The sequence below is a fragment of the Aspergillus campestris genome (assembly GCF_002847485.1).
Source record: "Aspergillus campestris IBT 28561 chromosome Unknown P168scaffold_5, whole genome shotgun sequence".
NCBI lineage: Eukaryota > Fungi > Ascomycota > Eurotiomycetes > Eurotiales > Aspergillaceae > Aspergillus > Aspergillus campestris.
In genome coordinates this window covers 1,865,660-1,886,619 of record NW_020194340.1, presented here as the reverse complement: position 1 = coordinate 1,886,619, position 20,960 = coordinate 1,865,660, and the positions used below count along the sequence as shown (strand labels likewise).

General features: G+C 53.5%; 8 protein-coding genes across 8 annotated transcripts; 4 read left to right on the top strand and 4 right to left on the bottom strand.

The window, feature by feature from the left end:
- The first annotated feature begins 80 nt into the window (after positions 1 to 80).
- P168DRAFT_290056 (putative C6 transcription factor) lies at positions 81 to 2,913 on the top strand. The gene is made up of 4 exons (XM_024837127.1): positions 81 to 303; positions 360 to 454; positions 517 to 1,129; positions 1,254 to 2,913. Exons 1-4 carry the CDS (start codon positions 202 to 204, stop codon positions 2,481 to 2,483), a joined length of 2,040 nt encoding a protein of 679 aa, XP_024693865.1. The 5' UTR covers positions 81 to 201; the 3' UTR covers positions 2,484 to 2,913.
- Positions 2,914 to 3,147: 234 nt separating this feature from the next.
- Positions 3,148 to 4,751, bottom strand: P168DRAFT_326965 (FMN-linked oxidoreductase; the record flags this gene model as incomplete). Its single annotated transcript, XM_024841181.1, has 6 exons — positions 4,592 to 4,751; positions 4,113 to 4,532; positions 4,037 to 4,056; positions 3,741 to 3,977; positions 3,315 to 3,665; positions 3,148 to 3,213 (listed from the first exon to the last, which is right to left on the bottom strand). Exons 1-6 carry the CDS (start codon positions 4,689 to 4,691, stop codon positions 3,148 to 3,150), a joined length of 1,194 nt encoding a protein of 397 aa, XP_024693864.1. The 5' UTR covers positions 4,692 to 4,751.
- Positions 4,752 to 5,922: 1,171 nt separating this feature from the next.
- P168DRAFT_290054 (uncharacterized protein) lies at positions 5,923 to 8,689 on the bottom strand. The gene is made up of 7 exons (XM_024837126.1): positions 8,432 to 8,689; positions 8,225 to 8,331; positions 8,051 to 8,163; positions 7,863 to 7,941; positions 7,401 to 7,749; positions 6,211 to 7,272; positions 5,923 to 6,044 (listed from the first exon to the last, which is right to left on the bottom strand). The coding sequence occupies exons 1-7, from the start codon at positions 8,497 to 8,499 to the stop codon at positions 6,029 to 6,031; spliced, it is 1,794 nt and encodes a 597-aa protein (XP_024693863.1). The 5' UTR covers positions 8,500 to 8,689; the 3' UTR covers positions 5,923 to 6,028.
- A 109-nt stretch (positions 8,690 to 8,798) lies between these two features.
- On the bottom strand, positions 8,799 to 8,998 carry P168DRAFT_290053 (uncharacterized protein; the record flags this gene model as incomplete). Its single annotated transcript, XM_024837125.1, has 1 exon — positions 8,799 to 8,998. The coding sequence occupies one exon, from the start codon at positions 8,993 to 8,995 to the stop codon at positions 8,813 to 8,815; it is 183 nt and encodes a 60-aa protein (XP_024693862.1). The 3' UTR covers positions 8,799 to 8,812.
- Positions 8,999 to 10,845: 1,847 nt separating this feature from the next.
- Positions 10,846 to 13,121, top strand: P168DRAFT_296901 (uncharacterized protein; the record flags this gene model as incomplete). The annotated part of the gene is made up of 2 exons (XM_024838141.1): positions 10,846 to 11,242; positions 11,317 to 13,121. 2 exons carry the CDS (start codon positions 10,846 to 10,848, stop codon positions 13,119 to 13,121), a joined length of 2,202 nt encoding a protein of 733 aa, XP_024693861.1.
- Positions 13,122 to 13,641: 520 nt separating this feature from the next.
- On the top strand, positions 13,642 to 14,983 carry P168DRAFT_235576 (putative DnaJ domain protein; the record flags this gene model as incomplete). Its single annotated transcript, XM_024833480.1, has 2 exons — positions 13,642 to 13,808; positions 13,873 to 14,983. The coding sequence occupies 2 exons, from the start codon at positions 13,642 to 13,644 to the stop codon at positions 14,981 to 14,983; spliced, it is 1,278 nt and encodes a 425-aa protein (XP_024693860.1).
- Positions 14,984 to 15,914: 931 nt separating this feature from the next.
- P168DRAFT_310656 (phosphatidyl synthase) lies at positions 15,915 to 17,602 on the bottom strand (the record flags this gene model as incomplete). Its single annotated transcript, XM_024839417.1, has 2 exons — positions 15,915 to 17,270; positions 17,306 to 17,602. 2 exons carry the CDS (start codon positions 17,600 to 17,602, stop codon positions 16,170 to 16,172), a joined length of 1,398 nt encoding a protein of 465 aa, XP_024693859.1. The 3' UTR covers positions 15,915 to 16,169.
- A 767-nt stretch (positions 17,603 to 18,369) lies between these two features.
- On the top strand, positions 18,370 to 19,886 carry gldB (putative glycerol dehydrogenase (GldB)). Its single transcript, XM_024841180.1, has 2 exons — positions 18,370 to 19,039; positions 19,106 to 19,886. The coding sequence occupies exons 1-2, from the start codon at positions 18,632 to 18,634 to the stop codon at positions 19,673 to 19,675; spliced, it is 978 nt and encodes a 325-aa protein (XP_024693858.1). The 5' UTR covers positions 18,370 to 18,631; the 3' UTR covers positions 19,676 to 19,886.
- The last annotated feature ends 1,074 nt before the right edge of the window (positions 19,887 to 20,960 follow it).

Below are 20,960 nucleotides of genomic sequence, written 5' to 3'. Positions count from 1 at the left end.
CCGATAAGATTAGCGCGATCGTTCTCCTCCACTTCGTCTCCAACTCTCCACTTCTTACCATCTCCATCCATCTCCATTCATCTCCATTCATCTGCCCATGAATGGATTGGCAGTCCTCTCTATATCTCAATAATAGCGGGCCAATCTGCCATCACCCATCGATCAAGCACATAAGAATGCCTCATCAATGACTCCGCAACCATGGACTTCTCCCAGTCGCCCACCCCTGCCTCACCTGCCCAGTACAATCCCCGCAAGCGCGGAAGAACGGCCTGTACGCGATGTAAAAGAAGGAAGCAAAAGGTGAGCCTCCGACCCAGTGCAATCTAGCCGGTCAAAACTACTGATAATGGCTGTAGTGCGATAATGACCATCCAGCCTGCTCAAACTGTCACAAGGCTGGAGTGACGTGTGACAAGGCCACGGTGCGAAAGGAGAACGGACAGCAGAATGAGTATTATGACCCATATGTGGGCGTTGTATTGTATCTTACAATCCTAACGTGCATGTTCCCAGCTACACCCGCGCACTAGAAGAGCGCATAGCCTCCCTAGAGTCCCAGCTGGAGTCCAGACCGGACCAGGACCCGAGCATCGACCACAACCCCATCGGAGAGCTCGTCGGCTTTCTCGCGCTCAACTCCTCAGAAGCCCCCGCGTACGTGGGCTCCAGCTCGGGTCTCTCCCTAGCCGCCAACCTCGGCGAAATGGTCCAAGCCACCGTCTGGAACCAAGTCCTGGCGCCGTCGCGAGGCGGCGGCAAGGGGCCGGCTGCCGGGCATGGTCTACCGCCCCAGCCGTCGACGTCAACCGCGCGAGGTACGGCGTCGGGAGATCGGCCGCGGCCGCTGAGGATGGAGGAGCTGCTGGCGAAGAGCACCGAGCCCCCTAATGACGAGATGGGGGTGCGGATCCTCCGCGCGTATCTGACTCGTCTGCATGTGCGCTATCCGTTTCTTGATCGGCGGGAGCTGTGGCGGTTGCATGAGGATCGATGGAGGCTTGCTGGGGCTAGGCGGGAGAACCTTGAGAGAGAGGAGCGGTTTGGGATCTTCAAGTTGTATGTTGTTTATGCGATTGGGGCGACGACTATGCAGTTGAGTGGGGAGTATAGTTATGTTTCTCCTGAGGTGATTTTCTCTCCCCTACTCTCGCCCACGTTGCGCTCTCTTCCTTCTGTTCTATGCCTTCTATTTTATACCACTCTTCTCTACCCCCTGTTCTACATCTGTCTGTTCAACACTGACAAATTAGCGGTTCTACATCACCGCCCTGCAGCAGGTCCCCGCCATGTGTGAAACACGGTCAATCGAGAACATCGAAGCCATGACGCTCTTAGTAGTCTACCACCTTCGCTCCGCGTCTAGCCAAGGCGTATGGTACATGATCGGACTCGCCATGCGCACCGCAATCGACCTAGGACTCCACAGAAAAGCCAACGAAATCCACCTAGATCCAATCACCGCTCAAATGCGACGCCGCCTCTTCTGGACAGTCTACTACCTCGAACGAGTCGTCTCCATGTCTCTAGGCCGACCATTTAGCATCGCAGATCGACACATCGACCTCCCCCTCCCCCTCGACGTCGACGACGACATCAAAGACCCAGTCCAGCTAATCACGCCCGACCGCCTCACAACCTTAACCTTCGCCATCCACCTGATCCAACTTCGCCGCATCGACTCCAAAATCCAACACAAGATCTACCGCGCCGACCGCCCCCTCAACACCCTCCGCCTCAAAATGGACGAGCTCTACCTCGAGCTCGAAGACTGGAAGAACGCCGCCCTCCGTCGCTTCACCGCCCCACAAGACCTCGACTACCCCCTCCTGCACTACAACCGCGCCCTTCGACTCCTCATCCAGCCCTTCCTCCCCTCCCTCCCTCTCTCAGACCCCTACTACCACGTCTGTCTCCGCGCAGCCGGCAACGTCTGCCAGACCCACAAACGCCTCCACCAGACCCTCGAATACGGCCACTCGTTCCTCACCGTCCAAACGGTCTTCATCTCAGGCATCACCCTCCTCCACGCCCTCTGGACCCACGCAGCCCACGTCTGGTCCGTGCAAATATCCAACGACATCCGCGCTTGCTCTACCGTCCTCTTCGTCATGGGCGAGCGCGCCTCGTGGGTCAAAAAGTACCGCGACGCTTTCGAGCTGCTCGTCAACGCAGCCATGGAGAAGCTAGACGCCACCACCAGCCCCGCCAGCGACCCCGCCAAGCAACCCAGCATGACAGAGCTAATGATGGCTACGTCCTCCTCTTCCTCCGCCAACGAACCCTCTAGACCTGCCCCTTCTTCCATGAGCGTAGACCCACACAGCCAAGACCACGGCGTGCGCATGGCGTTCGAGCTCGCCCCGTGGATTGATCTTGCGGAGGAAGACGGCCCGTTTTGGATGCCGGATTTCGAGACGCTGGAGGGTCTGTCGGGGGAGTTTTGGGGCGCGGGTGATACTGCGCTGTTTGATGCGCTTTGATTTATTTTCTCGTCTCTTCTTTTTGTATGAGTCTCTTTTCTTCATATGGGTCAATTTCTGAGAGGAGGATAAGCTGCATATTATACCTAGTCCTAGGTATAGTATGCAGTCTACCGCCGGAGAATGACCTAACTAGCTAACCTAGCTTGAGACGAGACTAGACCCCCGACGAAATTCACTACAAAGAGAGTAGCCACGGAGTTGGGTCTGCTTGGATATTGCGGTGGTCTCTTATGGAGTACGGTTGTCTGGGTGTGTCTCTATCTTGATACTATTCTCCCTCACACTACTCTCGCACTATGCTCATGGACTATACCCTCGCACTATACTCATGCACTATACCCTCATACACTAGGTCCTCTCTAAGGGTATACTTATACAATACGCCTACTACTCCATAGTTCACTCATAATTCACTCATATACTACCCAAAATCTTCACAAAACCAAGTCCAACATAACGATAACCCAAGTACCACCCAACCAACTCTACGAGTAAGACTTCACAGCCCTACAAATCCTATACAGAACCTGCTTAAACGCATCACTAGTCCACTATCATACACCATGTCAAGTATACCTACATTTCCCCCTATATACACTATATACATGCCTAGTAGCGGTAAGTACCCATCGACTCATCCCATCAGTACACTAGCACTGTATTACAAAGACGGAGCGCACGTCCTCAACCCCTTTCCTATCCTTTGGATCTGGTTCGCGTAGTAGCCCTGTCCATCATAATCGTTAGCCCATAGCCCCCAAAACACAAAACGAAGACAAGTAACGAGAAGAAGGGAGAGGAAAGGGGAAAAAAAAAAGAAAGACATACACTCTCCAACCCACCCCCCACAGACCTCGCCGGCAACATCCCCACATACCACGGCGCAGGCACATTCACCAACGGCAGCCCCGCCTCCGCATCAGACACGCTCTCGTCCAGCATCAGCAGCGGCAGCTTGGGGTCGACGGCTGACGGCCGGCCGATACCGATCAGATCGCAGGCGTTCTCGCGGATGGCGGAGAGGGCGCCGGCGCGGGTGCGGAAGCCGCCGGTGAGCATGAGGATGAGGGATGGGAAGCGTTTGCGGGCTTCGTGCGCGAATTCGAGGAAGAAGGCTTCGCGGGCGGCTGTGCGGGCGCTTTTGGTTTCTTGGGTGGGTTCTTTTTGGCCCATCATCATCTGTTTTCATTGTTAGATTGTTGGGGTTATTCTTGTTGTTGTTGATGTGTAGACTATGGAAAGTGGGAAACTAACACTCGGATCTTCATACGATCCACCGCTCACTTCGAGAAAGTCGATACCCGCATCAACGAGAAGTCCGATCTGCGTCATGGTGTCTTCAAAGGTCGCGGAGCTGTGATCGGCGGAGTTGAGCTTGATACCGATGCAGAAGGTCGGAGGAACGACTTTGCGCGTAGCGGCGATGATGTCTAAGACGAATTTGGCGCGTTTCTCAGCCGAGCCCCCGTAGGCGTCTGTTCTGTGGTTTGTCTATCGCCCGTGTCAGTAATTTGCTCCAGGAGAGCGTGAAAGAGCCAATGGTTTGGTACCTTGGGGTTCAAGAATTGATCTGCGTAAACATCCGTAAGTAAATGGCATCATCCAAAGCAGCAAGAATCAACCTACCAATCAAATACCCATGCGCACCATGCAACTCAATCCCCGAAAACCCACTATCAGCCATCAACCGCGCCGTATCTACAAACTTCCTCGACACAGACTCAATATCCCCCTGCGTCATCTCGCGCGGATACGGGAACGTAATCTTGCTAATAATCTGCTCAAGGTAACTATCGCCCAGACGCACGGGGATCGCACTAGGCGCAATCGTCGAACCAAATATGCCGCGCTGGCCTGCGATGCGCAGCGATTGCCGGCCGGGGTGGACGATCTGCACGATGGAGGGCGGGCCGTGTTGTTGGCAGGCGGAGGCGTATTTGCTCCATGCTGCGACGAGGTCGGGGTTGTTTTCTTTGCTGGTGTAGTCGTTTGGGAGGGCTGGGTCGAATGGGGTGCCGAGGTGGTTGACGTCGACTTGGACGTTGCCTATTGTATTTAGATTTAGTGTCTGGGTTTGTTGAGAGGAATGAATGCGTGAGTCCAACCTGTGAGAATTCCCCCCCATCCACCTTGTCCCCATTGATTGTAAACCTCGAGCATGTTCGGCGTCGGGACGTGGTCACCCCCGGCCATCAGCTCGGCCATTGCAGCCTGATGATATCAGAATTGCATTCCATATGGAAAACTCGCATTGGGAGAAAAATCTCTTATTACCTTAACAAGCCGGTTCGGGAAGACCAACCCACAAGGCAGTTTCACGGCATCACCCAAAGAAGACATATTCACGGCTGATGATTCTCAATTGTTGAAATGATTCAACAAAGCCTATCAGACGTTATTGAAACGGGAAACCAGACATTTATAATTGTCCAAAACGGAACCGAGGCAGGCCGAATCCACATGACCGGATCAACAGTGGGGAAAGCGGCGCTGGTACAATAGTACATATCTTGTTGAACCGTGTCGATCATCTTGCTTTGTTGTTTGTTTGTGATATATCGCCATTGGTAAGCATATCTGGATGATAACCAGATGTCGCCATCGTAGCTGGAGTACAATCCTCTCCGTTATCTCGTCGAAGCCACATAACCATCGCACACTGCCTAGCACCTCTGAACCCAGTCCATCCACCTCCCACCAAGCCACAATCCCCAACCCACAGCCCCCCAAACACGCACTCGATACAATCAATTCCACGTAACAACATCAATCACCGGCCTCAAAACTAACAACCCAAAGCGACAGGTGTTGCGACAGCCGTCAGGGGGTCGGAGTAACTAACATCGCGACCACACTATCCGCCCAATCAGATAGTAACCAGTGGGGCAGTCGGATATATGAATCTCTCCGGAGTCTCCATGGCGCGGGTCAGTTCATGACCGACTGGGCGGGACTGGACTAGGTCTGGATGCTGATATATGGCTGACATGGCTGACATTAGCATAGCATAGCATGGAAGGAGATAGATAGATCATAGATGGGATACGCCCAGTAGATGGAAGAGAAGAGCTGCATCAAGTCGAGAGTTCAGTAATCCATGCTTGATTATATAATCTGTCCGATCCCCGCACGGGCTTCTCCAATTCTGTTCTTCCCCGCATCTTGATCCATATACGTACGTACGTTCAGATGATAAATCTTGGATCTGCCCAAAAATAATGACTGTATTCAAACCAAAACAGAAACCTATAGACCAGATATTGACGAACCGAAAGTGCCAAATAGTGCGGGCCCTCCACCAAATTATGCTGTTGTTTTTTTCCCCCTCACTTATGCTCATGCTCATATTGAACCAATCTTTTCTCTCCCAATCTTATTTCTCCCCCAACTTCGAAACGGTATAGAACAACGGCAACCATCATGAGGAAACAAGTATGCGGAATCGGACAAAATGGGGTATAAAGGAATAACGAGCACCCTTCCTCGACATGGGACGGGACGGGACTCGAAGGAAAAACAGGAAAACGGAAACGCGCTCTAAATCAAAAGGAACCCAGTCTGAACAGACGTGTATTAGAAAGCGAGCGAATAATCAGAGGGAAATTCCCGAGTTCGGTGAAAGATTCCAAAGCGACAGGGGGAGAATGGGGCGAAAGAGGGAAAGAAAAGAAGACAAGGCGGAGAAAGGAAGAAGAAGAAAAAAAGAAGAAATACCGGAGCTTACAGCTTAGCAGTCTTATCGCCGTCCTCGTGGGAATTTCCGTTCGACCACGGCCCCAAATTGGAGAGCAAGGCGCCCACCTCCCGCTCGAGGGCCAGCACCTCGTGGTGAGGATCATACATGCGCGCCTTGATCCAAGCGTCCAGGGCGGCATCGTCCATGGTGCGGAGGACGGTCTCCCGGTCCACCTTGGCGTCCTGCGCCGCCCGGATGACCTTGCGGGTCACCACCATGCTGACCTCGCGGATGCGCGTCACGTCGGGGTAGAGGAGACGGCGCTCGATCTCGTCCGGCGTCAGGGCCTGCGAGAGGGCCTCGCCCGAGGCGTAGATCATGCTGTCGGTGACCTTGACGGCCTTGGAGAGGATCGTGCCCAGACCGATGCCCGGGAAGACATACATGTTGTTGCCCTGGCCGGGGTAGTGGGTCCGCGTCTCGCCCTGGGAGTCGGTGAAGGAGAAGGGCGCGAAGGGGGAGCCCGAGGCGAAGAGCACCCGGCCGTCGGTGTGGGTGACGGCCGACTCGAAGTCACATTCCGACTTGGACGAGGGGTTGGAGAGGGGGAAGACGATGGGGCTGGTGTTCCAGTCGGCCATCTTGCGGAGGATCTCCGGGGTGAAGACGCCCCCGAGGGTGGACAGGCCCATGAGGATGGTGGGCTTCACGTGGTCGACGACCTCATTCAGGTCCTTGTACTGCGCGCCCTCGTTGTCCTCCCGGGCAAAGTAGACCTTGTGGTCGGCCAGCTTGTCGCCCCGGTCCATGGTGACGAGACCCTTGGTGTCGACGAGGTAGAAGCACGCGCGGGCCTCATCCTCGGTCATACCCTCGCGCATGAAGAAGGCGACGATCTGTTTGGCGACGCCGACACCGGCGCTGCCTGCACCCAGGAAGACAGCCCGGTGCTCCTTGCAGGGGAGTCCGGAACGCTTGACGGCATTGATGACTCCACCCAGGATGACGGCACCAGTGCCTTGGATGTCATCGTTGAAGCATGTGTAAATGTCGCGGTAGCGCTCCAGCGCGGGGAACGGATTCTTGAAGTCCTCGAATTGGACGACAATGCTGGAAGGAGTCAGACATATTCCCCGGTAGTTTCCGTTACATCGGAAGAAAAACATAAAATAAAAGAAAATAAAAGGGAGAGTGGAAGAGGGGGGAAGGTGGAAGGAGGATCGGCATGAGTCACTCACCCAGGCCAACGCTCAGTAAGAGCGGTCATCAACTCATCCATGAACTCCCGCTCCTGATCGGGAGTGATTTTGTCATGGCGACTACCCATGTATAACGGGTCTTCCCGGAGGGTCTTGTTGCCGGTGCCCAGGTCCAGGGTCAAGGGCAAGGTTGCCTCGGGTCGGATGCCCGCACAGGCAGTGTAGAGGGCCAACTTCCCGATGGGAATGCCCATGCCATTGATGCCAAGATCACCTAGACCCAGAATTCGGGAACCATCGGTGATGCATGTGATCTCCACATTAGGCTGGGGCCAGTTGGCGATGACGGCGGCTAGATTGCCTCGATCTTCCCAGCTAAGGTACATGCCTGACCAGCCATTCCGTTAGCGGCCGAGATTGATTCGTCACCGGAGCGGTAGAAGTACCGGAGACAGGGGGGGGAGAATTGGGGTAAATGGGGGTTATTCTTTTGAAACGTACCTTCCGGCTGCTGGTAGATCTCGGACCATCTCTGACAAGCTTCTCCAACGACGGGGGTATAGATGAGAGGCGTTAATTCCTACCGGGTTGACCCATTAGTCGATCATTCCACCAACAGAATGACGAGGATCAAGGGGAAGATTTTCCCCGCACGCGGGTGTAGTTTTCGTGGTCGGATCCGAACATACCTTGAGATGATCCGTCATCAGACGGTAGAAGAGATGCACATTGTTCTTGCGCAGAGTGCTCAGGTAGAGGAATTTTTCGATGTTGGAGGTTTTCAGGGCCAATTGGGCCAGACCTGTGATCGCGTGGTTAGCGACACGGGTCCGATCAATGCGCCCGGTCCCGATTCCACCTACAACGAGTCTTCTGCACTTCGTACGATTCTGCGCGGGGAGGCGTCAATCCGTAGGTGCGGAGGTATTTGCGAATGTACGGGGGATTGGCGGTGTCATAGTTCGCTTCCCTACAGGTTTGCGACCATGATCAGTGACAGCTCTACCACATTGCCTTCCAACGCCTGCAAAGACAGTGAGATCGCAAGAAAGAGAAGCTGTCGCACTTACACCGGCGCCGCATGATTTACATACGTCGAGGCCTGGAAAGATTTCTGTTGGGAAGGGAATCGAGCCATGGTGGCACGGTGAGTCACAGCAAGGGTAGACGAAGAGCGCGTATCAAGGCAGACAGAGGGAGGAGAATGAGATGAAAAGAGTAGACAGGCAGAGGAAGACGCAGGCAGGCGCGTTGTTTTAAGTCTAAACGCTAGCATTGAGACCCCCTGAGGGATAGTCGACCGCATTCCGACAATTACCACCACTGGATGTGTGAGGAGAGGATCTCCAACGGAGGAAAGCCGTCGCAAGAATGAAAGTAGGGGCGGTCGACAGCTCTCGAACCAGGATTGGGTTCAACAATCGGGAAGAACCGGGGGGAGCAGGGACCAGTCAGAAAGGGTAAAAGGGTCGGAAGAGGCGCATGGCTTCCACCGAACCAGCCAGAGGAATTAAAAATGGGGTAGGGATACGAAGCTTTGAGGAAATTTGGGGAGGAGGAGAAGCAGTTGGGACCGCATGTGGAGACCACGGGAAGAGTCTCCGACTGTTCGACAAATGCGGAGAACCAGACATACCAGACCAGACGGGAATTGTGATCTGGATGAAGGCAAGAAGAGACATTGACGAATAACAAACAGAGAGATGTAAGAGATCGGGACGCAGTATTGGAACTACGGCGTAGAATGCCTTCTTGTGGTGCAGGGGGTGAGGCATTTTAATTGAGATGGATCGATATTGGGATGGTGCAGGACGGTAACTACCGTGTACAGTCCAGTCCTTCTTCCTTTTTCTCCTTTTTTTTTTATTTGTGTCTTTTTGATTTGTTGATGATTCTGATTTATTTCAATTTATGTGTCTATTTTTATGATCTTATTATTATTGTTATTATTCTGTTGGGACTTCCTGGTTGAGCTTTTCCCCAGACCTGAAAACTCTGAGACCCATTCCAGCCAAGTTGAGCATCTCTGAAACTCCGGACTCCGAACCATTCTTATACTAGACTTGTCTATAGTAAGAGTAATCAGAATTCTAGTATTATAAATATTCCATATGTATCCGATATTTTGTTCCGATGTGGAGAACAATAATAATGGAATCAGATCCAATAAATAATACATCCAAAAAAGGAAAGATTCCAGATGGGACGCTGACTCATTTCTAAATTATGTCCATAAAAAAAGATTCCCCGCACGACCAAATGGCCAACCGGGCCGAATTCGGGCTGCCTGTTAGTCAACCACGGCCCGATCGTTATTCATACTGACTCTTATACCTATGAGTACCTATCTCTTTTCTCGTCTATCTCTATCTCTGGTTAATGCTCGGTTCCATGGTTGTGTCCTCCGGCATTAACCGCGGTAGTCTCTCTGCCGGATGCAGTACCGGTATACTTTATATCAATATCTTTTCTAAACTTAACCCTATATATCAACCCAATATACTTCAAAGTCAAACCCCAGTATCGTTAAACTCTATATAGTTAAGCCCTGTATAGTGTATACTCAATTCTGTATACTCAATATTACATCCCTACCAGTAATGCATCTTACCTCCATTAATCAATCATTCCATATGCAAGAGTCATGAAGAAATATCAGTCCAATTCATTCCGAATGATCGTCCAGATATCACCCATTCCGTCCTCCATCGCCCAAAACAATCACCGGTGGTTAGACCAGGCTCCGCTTGCCAACCGGAACCTGCCGATGGGGCTTCGGATGGAGCCCCCCTGGGCCCCCTCTCGACTGAGACTAACCCTTAGTGTCGGCCGAACCACATGGTGCCCTTGGGTCCAGCCGCGTCGGGTTATTAATACCTTTGGCCATGGAGTTGGACGTTGAGGGAACTGGATTTATCCGGTAGTTACCCGGGTGAATTGAAGATATATACGGGTACTCCTACCTATGTATATCTACCTGTCTACTCCGTATATCTATCAAACTATCCATGGATAACTCTTTATTATGTAAGCAACCGAGGCACCCGGGAATAACCTAAAGGCCGATCGGTACCTAAGGCATCCACGACAATCAACTTATAGAGCTGTTTCGGCAGTAGATGCTGCATGGACTAATTGACCTACATTGACATACATACTACCTCTAGATATCTCTAAATGTCGATAAAACATCCCTTGATGTGAACAGTATGAGGCACTTTCACACCCATCCTGATTGGACGACAAATGTCTCGATTCCCTAATCCGGTCAAGCGGCGGGCAGGTGACGCAACAGTGAAGCTCTCTGGGATGAAGCTTCCCCCCGTCTCCGCTTTCCGTCGATCATCTACTTCCTTGCTGCCTGCCCACTCAATCCTGACATCACCGTCAACAGGAAGCTGAACGGGAGGGAACAACCTCAGACAACGTCGAATCCCTCCATCGGAATCGTTACGGATTCCCTTGCAGGTCAGGTCCCGCCATCATGTCGCAAGGAGAGAGGGAGCCCCTCCTCCCTCGCTATGAGGAGGACACCACCCGCCAGCGTCGGTTGCATCAGAAGTTACACACCTACCAGATGCTCCGTGCCCTCGCGGAGGGGTACATGCCGTCCACCGATCAGACGGTCGTCCTCCTGCGCACCGTTTTAGCTTCCGACGTCCTGAACCCGCGTAACCAGGAGATCGGCTCCGTCGGTCGCCAGTTGATCCGAGACGGTCGTCTCTGGGTCCAGCTGTTTATCGATCTGGTGCGCCAGAAGAATGGCGACGATCAGTTGCAGCAGCTTCTCTGGCATCTGGCCCGCTCCAAGATCGCGCTGGATCCCACGCGGATCTCGCAATATGCCGCCAATAGGCGAGCGACTGCGGACACCAAAGCCGGTACCATATCCCCTCCGCCGGCCTAGATGCTTGTCTGTTAGGGTGTGGAAGAGAATTGCTAATGTGTGGATTAGCGTATGATAGTCTTCAAACGGTCGGACGTCTACTCCTGACCAATTCCGACTTTCGCATCTTCGTCGAAGATGTCACCACCGTCGGGCGGCAGATCTTCTCCGACACTGCCGGGACACTGTCCAATGTGGCACAGGAAGCCAGCGAGGAGCTCCAGCCCTCCGCCGAAGAGGCCCAGGCGGTCGAGGGTGCAGGCGCGGACGAGGGCCCCGCTCCGTCCAACGAGGACCTGCAGCAAGAGGCATCCCACATCGCGGACGTGGTCGGAAAAGCGGCCACACGCACCGGGAAACAGGCCGTCCGCAGTGCCCGAGACCACATTTCCGGAGAGGAGAAAGAGACTCTGCTTCACCGCCTGAAGCAGGCCGTCGAGAAGCTGCGACAGCGCACGGACTATTCGGATTCAGTGTCGACGCTGGCCCGGCTCGTCCAGCGGTATGTAAAGATCTACACCAGCGCCGCCTCCGAAATCGTCACCGCGGCGGAGGAAGAGGCGGAAGTCAATGTCGATCTCAAACAGGCGATGCGCGAGTTCTGGAACCTGCTCCAATCGTTCGGCGATAGCGAGGAGTGGAAGACGTTGGAGGAGAGATGTAACCGGGTGCTGCAACATGCCAACGAGGATCCCGAATTCGAAACCCTCATGTCAGAGGTCGGCTCGTCGATCCAGGAGATGTTGACCGATCCCAGCTTCTTCGATTCGGCCGAGGAGCGGATCGGCGAGCTCCAGGAGAAATCCACGGAGATCGGCGCAGGGACCACATTGCGCTCGGATGTGGATGCCTTCTTGGCACAGGCCAAACGGGCGTTGCGGAGCATCCCCGAAGACCTCGCGGTATCTAGGCTGATCGACGCGACCCACAAACTATACCAAGACGCATGGGACGGGTACTATGACCGGAAGAGCGAACTGCCCATGGACCTCCTCGAGGTTGTCTTCCCCCTCCTTCTTCGCAGCCTCCAGTACATCCCGATCCCCCGGCTGGAGATCACGTCGCCGGAGCTCGACCTCCTGCTGGAGAATCTGGTCTTGGAGCCAGGGCATACCGTCAATTTCTCGTCCTTCCTACCGTATCGCCTGCATGTCACCACCCGCAACGACATTGACATTCTCAAACGGCATTCGAAACAGACGACCGCAGGCCTGAAGACCACCTTCACAGCTAGTGTCTGGGGGTTGAACCTCAGTGCGGAGGAATTCGGGTATTGGGTCCGTGCCCACCCCGGCTCGTTCTTCCGGTTCAACGACGAAGGCATCGCCAGCTTCGCCCTGGACCGCCGCGGCATCGACATCTCCCTCGACGTGGAAGTCGGCCGCGACCGTCTCGAGCAGATCTTCACCCTGCGCAGCGTGCGGGTGCGCATCTACAAGCTCAGCTACAAGGTGCATCGCAGCAAGTGGAAGCTCCTCCTGTGGCTGGCCAAGCCCTTCCTCAAGCATCTCGTGCGCCGGGTGCTGGAGAAGAAGATCGCCGAGCAGATCGTGGAGGCGGCGACGGCGTTAAACCGAGAGCTAGTCTTTGCGCGCGAACGCCTGCGCGCCGCGCGCATCGCCCAACCCAAGGACCTGGCGAGCTTCGTGCGGGCGGTGTTGGCTCGACTGAAGCCGGCGGACGGCGATGTCGAGGCGCGGGTCGGTCTGGATGCTCCGGGGAGTGGCGTCTTCAAGGACGTCTATGCGCCGGGGAGCCTGACCCAGGTGTGGCGCGAACAGGCCACACGGGCGCAGGAAGCCATTGAGGAGGGCGACGAGAGTCAGGGGCTGGGGCGGACGTGGCGAAATGACATCTTTGACGTTCCCAGATAGGGCTAATGATTCGTTGGATGCATGGGTAGATACCGGATCTACCGAGCAGCATGGCAACCCTGTGTTCTATAATTGACAGGGTTTTTAATTGCACTCATGATATGATTAATACATAGTTACGAAATGGATATGAAGCATTGGCATTGGCATGTGCACGCCTTCACGGTGATAAGATAAGGAGGTTATCACCACGTGAAGTGAAGACATCGGGCCGGACAAACATGATCTCCGTTGCGGCCACCTAACAACAACCGGTTTGGTTGGTTTGCATCGATCATTCTCACTTCCTCTACTTCTTCTTCCTCGAATCAATCATCCAATTGACACTTGAGTTCTTCACTGATCTTGAGATTTGCCTGATTTCATTACTTTCATCCATATCCAACAAAGCGAAACATCCCACATCAAACTGACCACAACGTCAAACGGACAACAACAACAAACAACAGCGGAGAAGACAGGGAAGGGCGCATGAGCCGTCGGCGCCGCGCAGTCACGGATCCCACACACCATGCTCACCATGCGTCTCGCTTTTCTGGTCGTCGCTGTGACGCTCCTTCTGGCGCAGGTGGTGCTCGCTGCGGAGGATTTCTACAAGTCATTGGGGCTGGACCGGTCCGCTTCGGAGAAGGACATCAAGAAGGCGTATCGCACGCTGAGCAAGAAGTATCATCCGGATAAGAACCCGTACGTCTCTTTCCCCCCTTCTCGTTCGCGCTTCACAAATACATATGGGTACTAACGAAAGAAGAGGCAACGAAGCCGCCGAACAGAAATTCGTCGAAATCGCCGAAGCCTACGACGTCCTATCGACCCCCACGACGCGCAAAATCTACGACCAGTACGGCCACGACGGCATCGAGCAACACCGCCAAGGCGGCTCAGCCGGCGGAGCCACCCACGACCCCTTCGACATCTTCTCGCGCTTCTTCGGCGGCGGCGGCCACTTCGGCCATGCGGCGGGACACCGACGCGGGCCGGACATGGAGCTGCGCGTGGGGCTGCCGCTGCGGGACTTCTACCGCGGGCGGGAGGTAGTCTTTGGGGTGGAGAAGCAGCAGATCTGCGACACGTGCGAGGGGAGCGGCTCGGCGGACGGGGAAGTCCACCGGTGTGAGCGCTGCGGCGGCCACGGCATGGTCATCCAGAAGCATATGCTCGCGCCGGGCATGTTCCAGCAGGTGCAGATGGCGTGCGACGCGTGCGGAGGCAAGGGCCAGCGCATCGTGAAGCCTTGCCCTATCTGCAGCGGACAGAAGGTCGTGCGCCGGGAGGTGGAAACAACCGCGACGGTGGAGCCGGGCATGGACCGCGGCACGCGACTCGTCTTCGAAAACGAGGCTGACGAAAGCCCAGACTGGATCGCAGGAGATCTGGTCCTCATCCTCGAAGAGAAGCCCGCGGAACTATCCGACGCAAGCCGCCCGGACGACCAGCGCACAGACGGGACATTCTTCCGCCGCCGCGGCCGCGACCTCTTCTGGAAGGAGGCGCTATCGCTGCGCGAAGCCTGGATGGGCGGGTGGACGCGCAACGTCACACACCTCGACGGGCACGTCGTGCAGCTGAGCCGGCCGCGTGGTGCCGTCGTGCAGCCGCTGGCTGTCGAGACCGTCAAGGGCGAGGGCATGCCGTTCTGGTCTGCGGCGGACCTGCACGAGGGCGTCGACGAGGACGAGTCACCCGGGAATCTGTACGTCGAGTACACTGTTATCCTACCTGATGAGATGGAGTCCGGGATGGAGAAGGAGTTCTTTGCGCTTTGGGAGAAGTGGAGGAAGAAGCATGGGGTGGATTTGGGGAGGGATAGTGGGCGGCCGGTGGGTGATGCTCCTGTGCATGATGCTAAGGATGAGTTGTAATTTTGATGATTATTCGTCTTTGGATGGTTGGATGGTTGGAATGGATGTGGGAGGATACCCTTGTCTGTATATTATGTTTGATAGACAAGTCATTACTGTCTGACTGAATTGGTTGAGTATTGGGATGTTCAAGATTTGTAGAGGTGTATGACTACCAGGTAAGTATATACGATAATCTACTCACGTAACCCAAGGTATAACCTTATCCCCAAATAAGTTATACAAACCAGTACTAACCAACCATTCTCCCAGCGTAAATACAATACAGACACTTTTAAATACACTCAAATACAATCATCATCATTATCATCATCACATATTATCTACTAACAGATAATAGATGATAATAGAATAATCACCACGGATATAGACGAGGTGGAAGTATATGGCGTCAACGACTTCCACCATCCAGTGACAGATGACCATTGGAAAGAAGTAAAGACTAAACCTACCGGGGAATCTTCTACCACTAGGTTTGATGGGTAGGTTTTTTTCTTTTTTTGGGATTGAGTTTGAGTTTGGGTTTGACTTTTCGTTTAGGTTGATTTTTGGTTGGTTTGTTGCTTCGTATTGATTTATCGTTGTTATATTTTATTATATTATTTGGTTTTACTCTACCAAAGTACTAATGTACAATACGATGGATGATGGGATCCGGATGGGTAAGTGGATGATAAAGTTTGTTGGATGATGCAGTAGCTGGTAGCTGCAGTAGCAGTGCGTAGAGAAAACTCTGTTCATGATAAGATAGATAGATAGATAGATAGATAAAAGATAAATGATGAAAATATAATTCAAATGTAAAGTCTATCCAAAAAGAATCAAAGAAAAAAAAAGTTGATATGAAATCTAAATCCATCCATTCCTGTAAAAACAATATAGGTATATGATATCTCATCGGAGGTTCGTTGCCTTCCATATCCAAGATATCACCCAGTCTAGAACCCGACCGACAAAAGAAATAAACATGTAAAAAAAAAAAAAAAAATGAAGAGGAAGAAATAAAGAAGAAGAGACATAAAGCGTGACACACATATACCAGAACCAAGTGCGAATCTGTCTAGCATCCTGCGGTAGACAGTATGATAAAAGATATAATAAAATGGGGAATCACCAAACGCCAGGGTTGATTTGATTTATTTTTTCTTTCCCTTGTCTTTTTGATTTTTGGTGGGGGGGTGGGAGCCTATTCGATGGCGGACTGGCCGTCACCGTGAACCACGGGGTTGACCTTGGGGTTCCACTTGAACTTGAACTCCTGGCCCAGCTCCTTGCGGACGGCGGCCTTGACGGCATCGAGGACATTGTCGAAGACACCAAAGTTGGCCGGGTTCTGCGGGTCGTTCTCGCCGCCCTGGAAGACACCGGTGCGCACCAGACAGGTGTTCCAGCCGTACATGTTGCCGCCGATGATGTCGGACATGGGGTTGTCGCCGATCATGTAGATGTTCTGGGGCAGGGTGTTCTCGTTGTGGATCTGCTCCATCCACGAGCGCAGGACCTCGTCGGCGTAGGTGTAGGTGGCGCGCTCGGGCTTGCCGTAGATGACACGCTCCATGTCCTGGCCGGTCAGAGCCTTGTACTGGGCCTCGAGGGCAATGCGGAAGCCACCGAGCGTCAGACGGGTGGGGCCCTTGTGGTTGGTGGGGAAGATCAGATCGCCCTGGGAGAAGTAGATGGGGATGTGGTCGTCGGGGTTATCAGACCGCGTCAGCATCTTGCCATTATCGGCTAGCAGGAGGTCAATGCAGAGCTGGAAGTCGGTGGCGTAGTCGCGCGAGTCGGCGAAGAACAGGATGGCGTCGAACTTGACCTTGGTGAAATCGCGCGGCTTGGCCTCGAGGCGGTCCTCCTCGGTGAAGAAGCCCCACGGCGAGACGGTGGGGTCCCACGCGAGGACGTCCTTGGGGTGGATGACGTTCTTGAACCCGTAGTTCTCGGCCACCTCGCGGATGGCCTGGCCCTCACCACCGCAGACCAGGACGGTCTCGTAGTACTCGGACAGGGCCTGCATGGGGGTGTGGGACTGGATGAACTGGTCGGTGGAGATGGGCTGCTCGAGGATCTCGGAGAGCTGCTTGCAACGGGCGGCCTCGGTCTTACCACCGCCGTTGGTCAGGAGGATGTGGGGGATCTTGATGCCCAGCTCGTTGTCACCGTTCAGCATGCGGAGGGTCTCCTTGGCCTCCTCGATCGGCTCGAGGCCGTGGCACAGCACACCATCAATGTCGAAGGCGAAGGCCATGTTCTTGGCGGCGGCGACCTTCTCCTGCGACATGTCCTGGATCTGCGAGGCCAGGATGTCGCGGGAGACGGACTCACCGCCGGCGCGGGCCACCGACGAGAGTCGGGAGACGCGGGCGAGCGGGGGATGGGCAGCGAGGTGCCGAAGGAGTTGCGGGAACCACGACGGTCCCGGGTGGAGGGCGACAGGCTCAGGTTGTGCATGAACTGAGCGGCATCAGAGATGGAGCTCCGGGTAGCGGGGACCTCCACGGTGTTGTTGGCATCACCGGGGATAGGCAGCGAACCCGCCACGCTGCGGTGGTCTCTGGGAGAACGAGCGCCAGCCGGGGGAGCGGCGTCGACCCCAAAATCGGCATCATCAAAACGAGGCATGTTGACGGTCAATTGGTTGATTGAATGGATTGAGAGAGGTTGGAAGGTGAGTGTTGAAGATGTCCACCTATTGAAGGAGGGGAAGAGGGGTTATAAGTGATGTAAGGTGGAGCGAGGAAGTGGATGATATCACTCCAGGAAGGACACGGAAGTAGAACAATGGTTGGATCTGAGGTTCCAACACAGTCAATGTCCTTGATTGAGGATGAGGATGAGGATGAAGATGAAGGTGAAGATGAGGGAGAAGAAATAGAGATCAGGAAGACGGGACAATGGATCTAATAAATGAAGGCAGTGGCGGCAAAATGGGAGCAGCCATCATTGAAGCAGAGCAGGGGGATCCACCAACATCCACCCTCCTTCCTAGGAATTATCGTCATTATTATGATTCTTGACCAGATTGGGATGCGAGTGGGATGAAGTTGATGTTTGGTCCATGTTCTGTATGATACGGACGGTATGTACGGGTATCTTGTATGGTATCGGTCAGTATGTATTGTATCTGGTATGGAATACGGGTTCTCCATTACCATGTACCAAATCACCCTCTCTGATTGGTTCGTCCGGTTTCGGAGCCATGGATGCCTGAGATCGAGGAGCCGATTGAAGCCGAGTTTCCAGTGGTTATTTTCATTGTATTATTCCGTACTGAAACATGATGTCATAAAGCCTGGTGGCTTGGCGTGGTCATGCCGTCATTATATTATACTCCATATAGGTAGGTATTATCATACAAAATAGAGAAGTAGTAAAGGGTAGAGTAGGAGGGAGAGAGAAGAAGAATGGAAAGTCAAGAGAGAGAAGAAAGATGTAGAATGTTAGCCCACCCCTCAATTGACCGGTTGCAGGATCTCCTGCCCACCCCACTTGTACAGCACATGGAAGCAGACAGATTTACCCCTCCATGCCACCTCTCTTAACCACCTCGAACCACCTCTCCCCACCAATTCCAATCCCCTCCTACCCACTTCTCCTCCCTACCCTTCTCCATCCAACAAACCCATTGATCTCCAACTTCCAATATCAATCATGTCCTCCGGTATCACCTTCACCCTCAACAATGGGGTCAAGATCCCCGGCATCGGCTTCGGCACCTTCGCCAGCGAGGGTGCCGTCGGCGAGACCTACAAGGCCGTCATGTGTGCCCTGAAGACCGGCTACCGTCACCTCGACTGTGCCTGGTTCTACCTCAACGAGTCCGAGGTCGGTGATGCCCTCCACGACTTCCTCAAGGAGAACCCCTCCATCAAGCGCGAGGACATCTTCATCTGCACCAAGGTGTGGAACCACCTGCACCGTCCCGAGGACGTCGCCTGGTCGCTGGAGAGCTCCCTCAAGAAGTTTCGCCTCGACTACATCGACCTGTTCCTCATCCACTGGCCCATTGCCGCCGAGAAGGAGAACCAGGAGGCGCCCAAGATTGGCTCTGACGGAAAGGTATGCCCAACAAACCCCTCCACAAACAACCAAGACGTTCAGTCACTCAATGGATGAGAAATATAGTACGTCATCCTCAAGGACCTCACCGAGAACCCCGAACCCACCTGGCGCGCCATGGAGAAGCTCTACGCCGAGAAGAAGGCGCGCGCCATCGGTGTCTCCAACTGGACCAAGGAGCAGCTGGAGCAGCTGCTCAAGTACGCCAAGGTGACGCCGCAGATCAACCAGATCGAGATCCACCCGTTCCTGCCCAACGAGGAGCTGGTGCGGTACTGCTTCGACCACAACATCATGCCCGAGGCGTACTCGCCGCTGGGCTCGCAGAACCAGGTGCCGACGACGGGCGAGCGCGTCAGCGAGAACGCCACGCTCAAGGAGATCGCCGAGAAGGGCGGCAACACGCTGGCCCAGGTGCTCATCGCGTGGGGTCTGCGCCGTGGCTACGTCGTGCTGCCCAAGAGCTCGAACCCCGCCCGTATCGAATCGAACTTCCAGAGCATCGAGCTGTCGGATGCGGACTTTGCGGCTGTGAACAAGGTCGCGGAGGGTCGGCACTTCCGCTTCGTGAACATGAAGGATACGTTCGGTTATGATGTCTGGCCTGAGGAGACGGCCAAGCAGCTGTCTGCTTAGACGTTGAACGTTGAACGTTGAACGTTGACTCTCACGCAGGACATCGTACGACGTCTGGTGGGGCACGTGGGAGGATGGGACATATGTAACGACGGGAAAGGGATCCTGCCAGGTTAGGTTCCCTATATGACAATTGGATAGTCAACCGATATCTACGAGCCAATACCGATATCTGAAGCTTTCTCTGTAGTCTGTAGTCTGTAGATTGTGATTGCCAAGAGATGGTAGTGAAGACGACATTTGTAGAATTATGAAATGATTATTACACATATGCACGGCACATTGCTCGGAGGACAGTCCTCCAGATGCATACTAGGTAATCGGTGTGGTACTATGATACTCGCTAGTGTATGTATGTATTACCAGCGGTATCATACCATTACTGTATGTAAAGTCATACACACGGATCTTTCAATATCAGGACAACCACAGCCTCATCTATCCTAATCCATATCATTCTTGAGGATCATAGCTGCATAGTGGTGGCTACTATTCTCCAGCACATGACAAGTACATACCTCCTCAGTAGGTATGCAAAATGCAGTGAGTAAGTACAGCATCAAGCAAGTAAGCAAGTACAGCAGGGAAAGAATACGCAGTAACCAAGTAAGTAAGAAGAGAGTAAAACCCCGGAGTACACCCATCCACACCCCATACCAATCTCAGAGCCAGGCTCACCAGCTCCCAAACCACCTCCCCTCCATTGGTCAATGGATGATAGCATCAACCAATATCATCCCACAACCAACATCTCAATTGGCGGGGATGGACCGGGTTAGCGCGGGAAAAAGGGGGTCCCCCATGCCCCGGGGAGAGGATTGGGACGAGACCAAGCCCAAGCCACAAATGCCTCGGGAGAACACGGACGAGTATCTCAAACACCGGTGGGCATTTTCGGGAAAGCCCTACGTTAGTGTTTTTTTTAATTCGATTTACTGGTTTGTTTTGGATGAGGGATATAGATTATTGTCGTTGTAATTTGGTTTTATTTTATTTTATTTCATATTTTGTTATATTTTATTCACTTATTCTGATCTAGTGTTCTCATTGAAAAGAATTTTCAGTAAAGTAAGATGCTAGTCCTCCGTAGTGTGCTAGACAAACAAGGTAGGTCTGCCTACTACCTACTAGGTAAGTCAAGTCAACTCAACATATGACGTAGATTAAACAATTTCCATATCCACATACCCACAGTTCTCTCGTAACGAGGTGCTCCGTGCCGTATCATGGCATTAGCAGTATTCCGTAGCCTAGGAGGTTTGTTCTTCACCGGAGAACAGATTAA

Bases quoted from the DNA above. Each gene is read 5' to 3' on its own strand.
- P168DRAFT_290054 (XM_024837126.1), bottom strand. From the start codon at position 8,499: ATGGCTCGATTCCCTTCCCAACAGAAATCTTTCCAGGCCTCGACGTAT. The intron at 8,164-8,224 runs GTAGGTGGAATC...ACGCGATCACAG, and splicing joins CGAAGTGCAGAAGACTCGTT to GTCTGGCCCAATTGGCCCTG. The intron at 7,273-7,400 runs GTGAGTGACTCA...GACTCCTTCCAG, and splicing joins CTTACTGAGCGTTGGCCTGG to CATTGTCGTCCAATTCGAGG.
- gldB (XM_024841180.1), top strand. From the start codon at position 18,632: ATGTCCTCCGGTATCACCTTCACCCTCAACAATGGGGTCAAGATCCCC. The intron at 19,040-19,105 runs GTATGCCCAACA...TGAGAAATATAG, and splicing joins AGATTGGCTCTGACGGAAAG to TACGTCATCCTCAAGGACCT.
- P168DRAFT_290056 (XM_024837127.1), top strand. From the start codon at position 202: ATGGACTTCTCCCAGTCGCCCACCCCTGCCTCACCTGCCCAGTACAAT. The intron at 304-359 runs GTGAGCCTCCGA...TAATGGCTGTAG, and splicing joins GTAAAAGAAGGAAGCAAAAG to TGCGATAATGACCATCCAGC. The intron at 1,130-1,253 runs GTGATTTTCTCT...CTGACAAATTAG, and splicing joins ATAGTTATGTTTCTCCTGAG to CGGTTCTACATCACCGCCCT.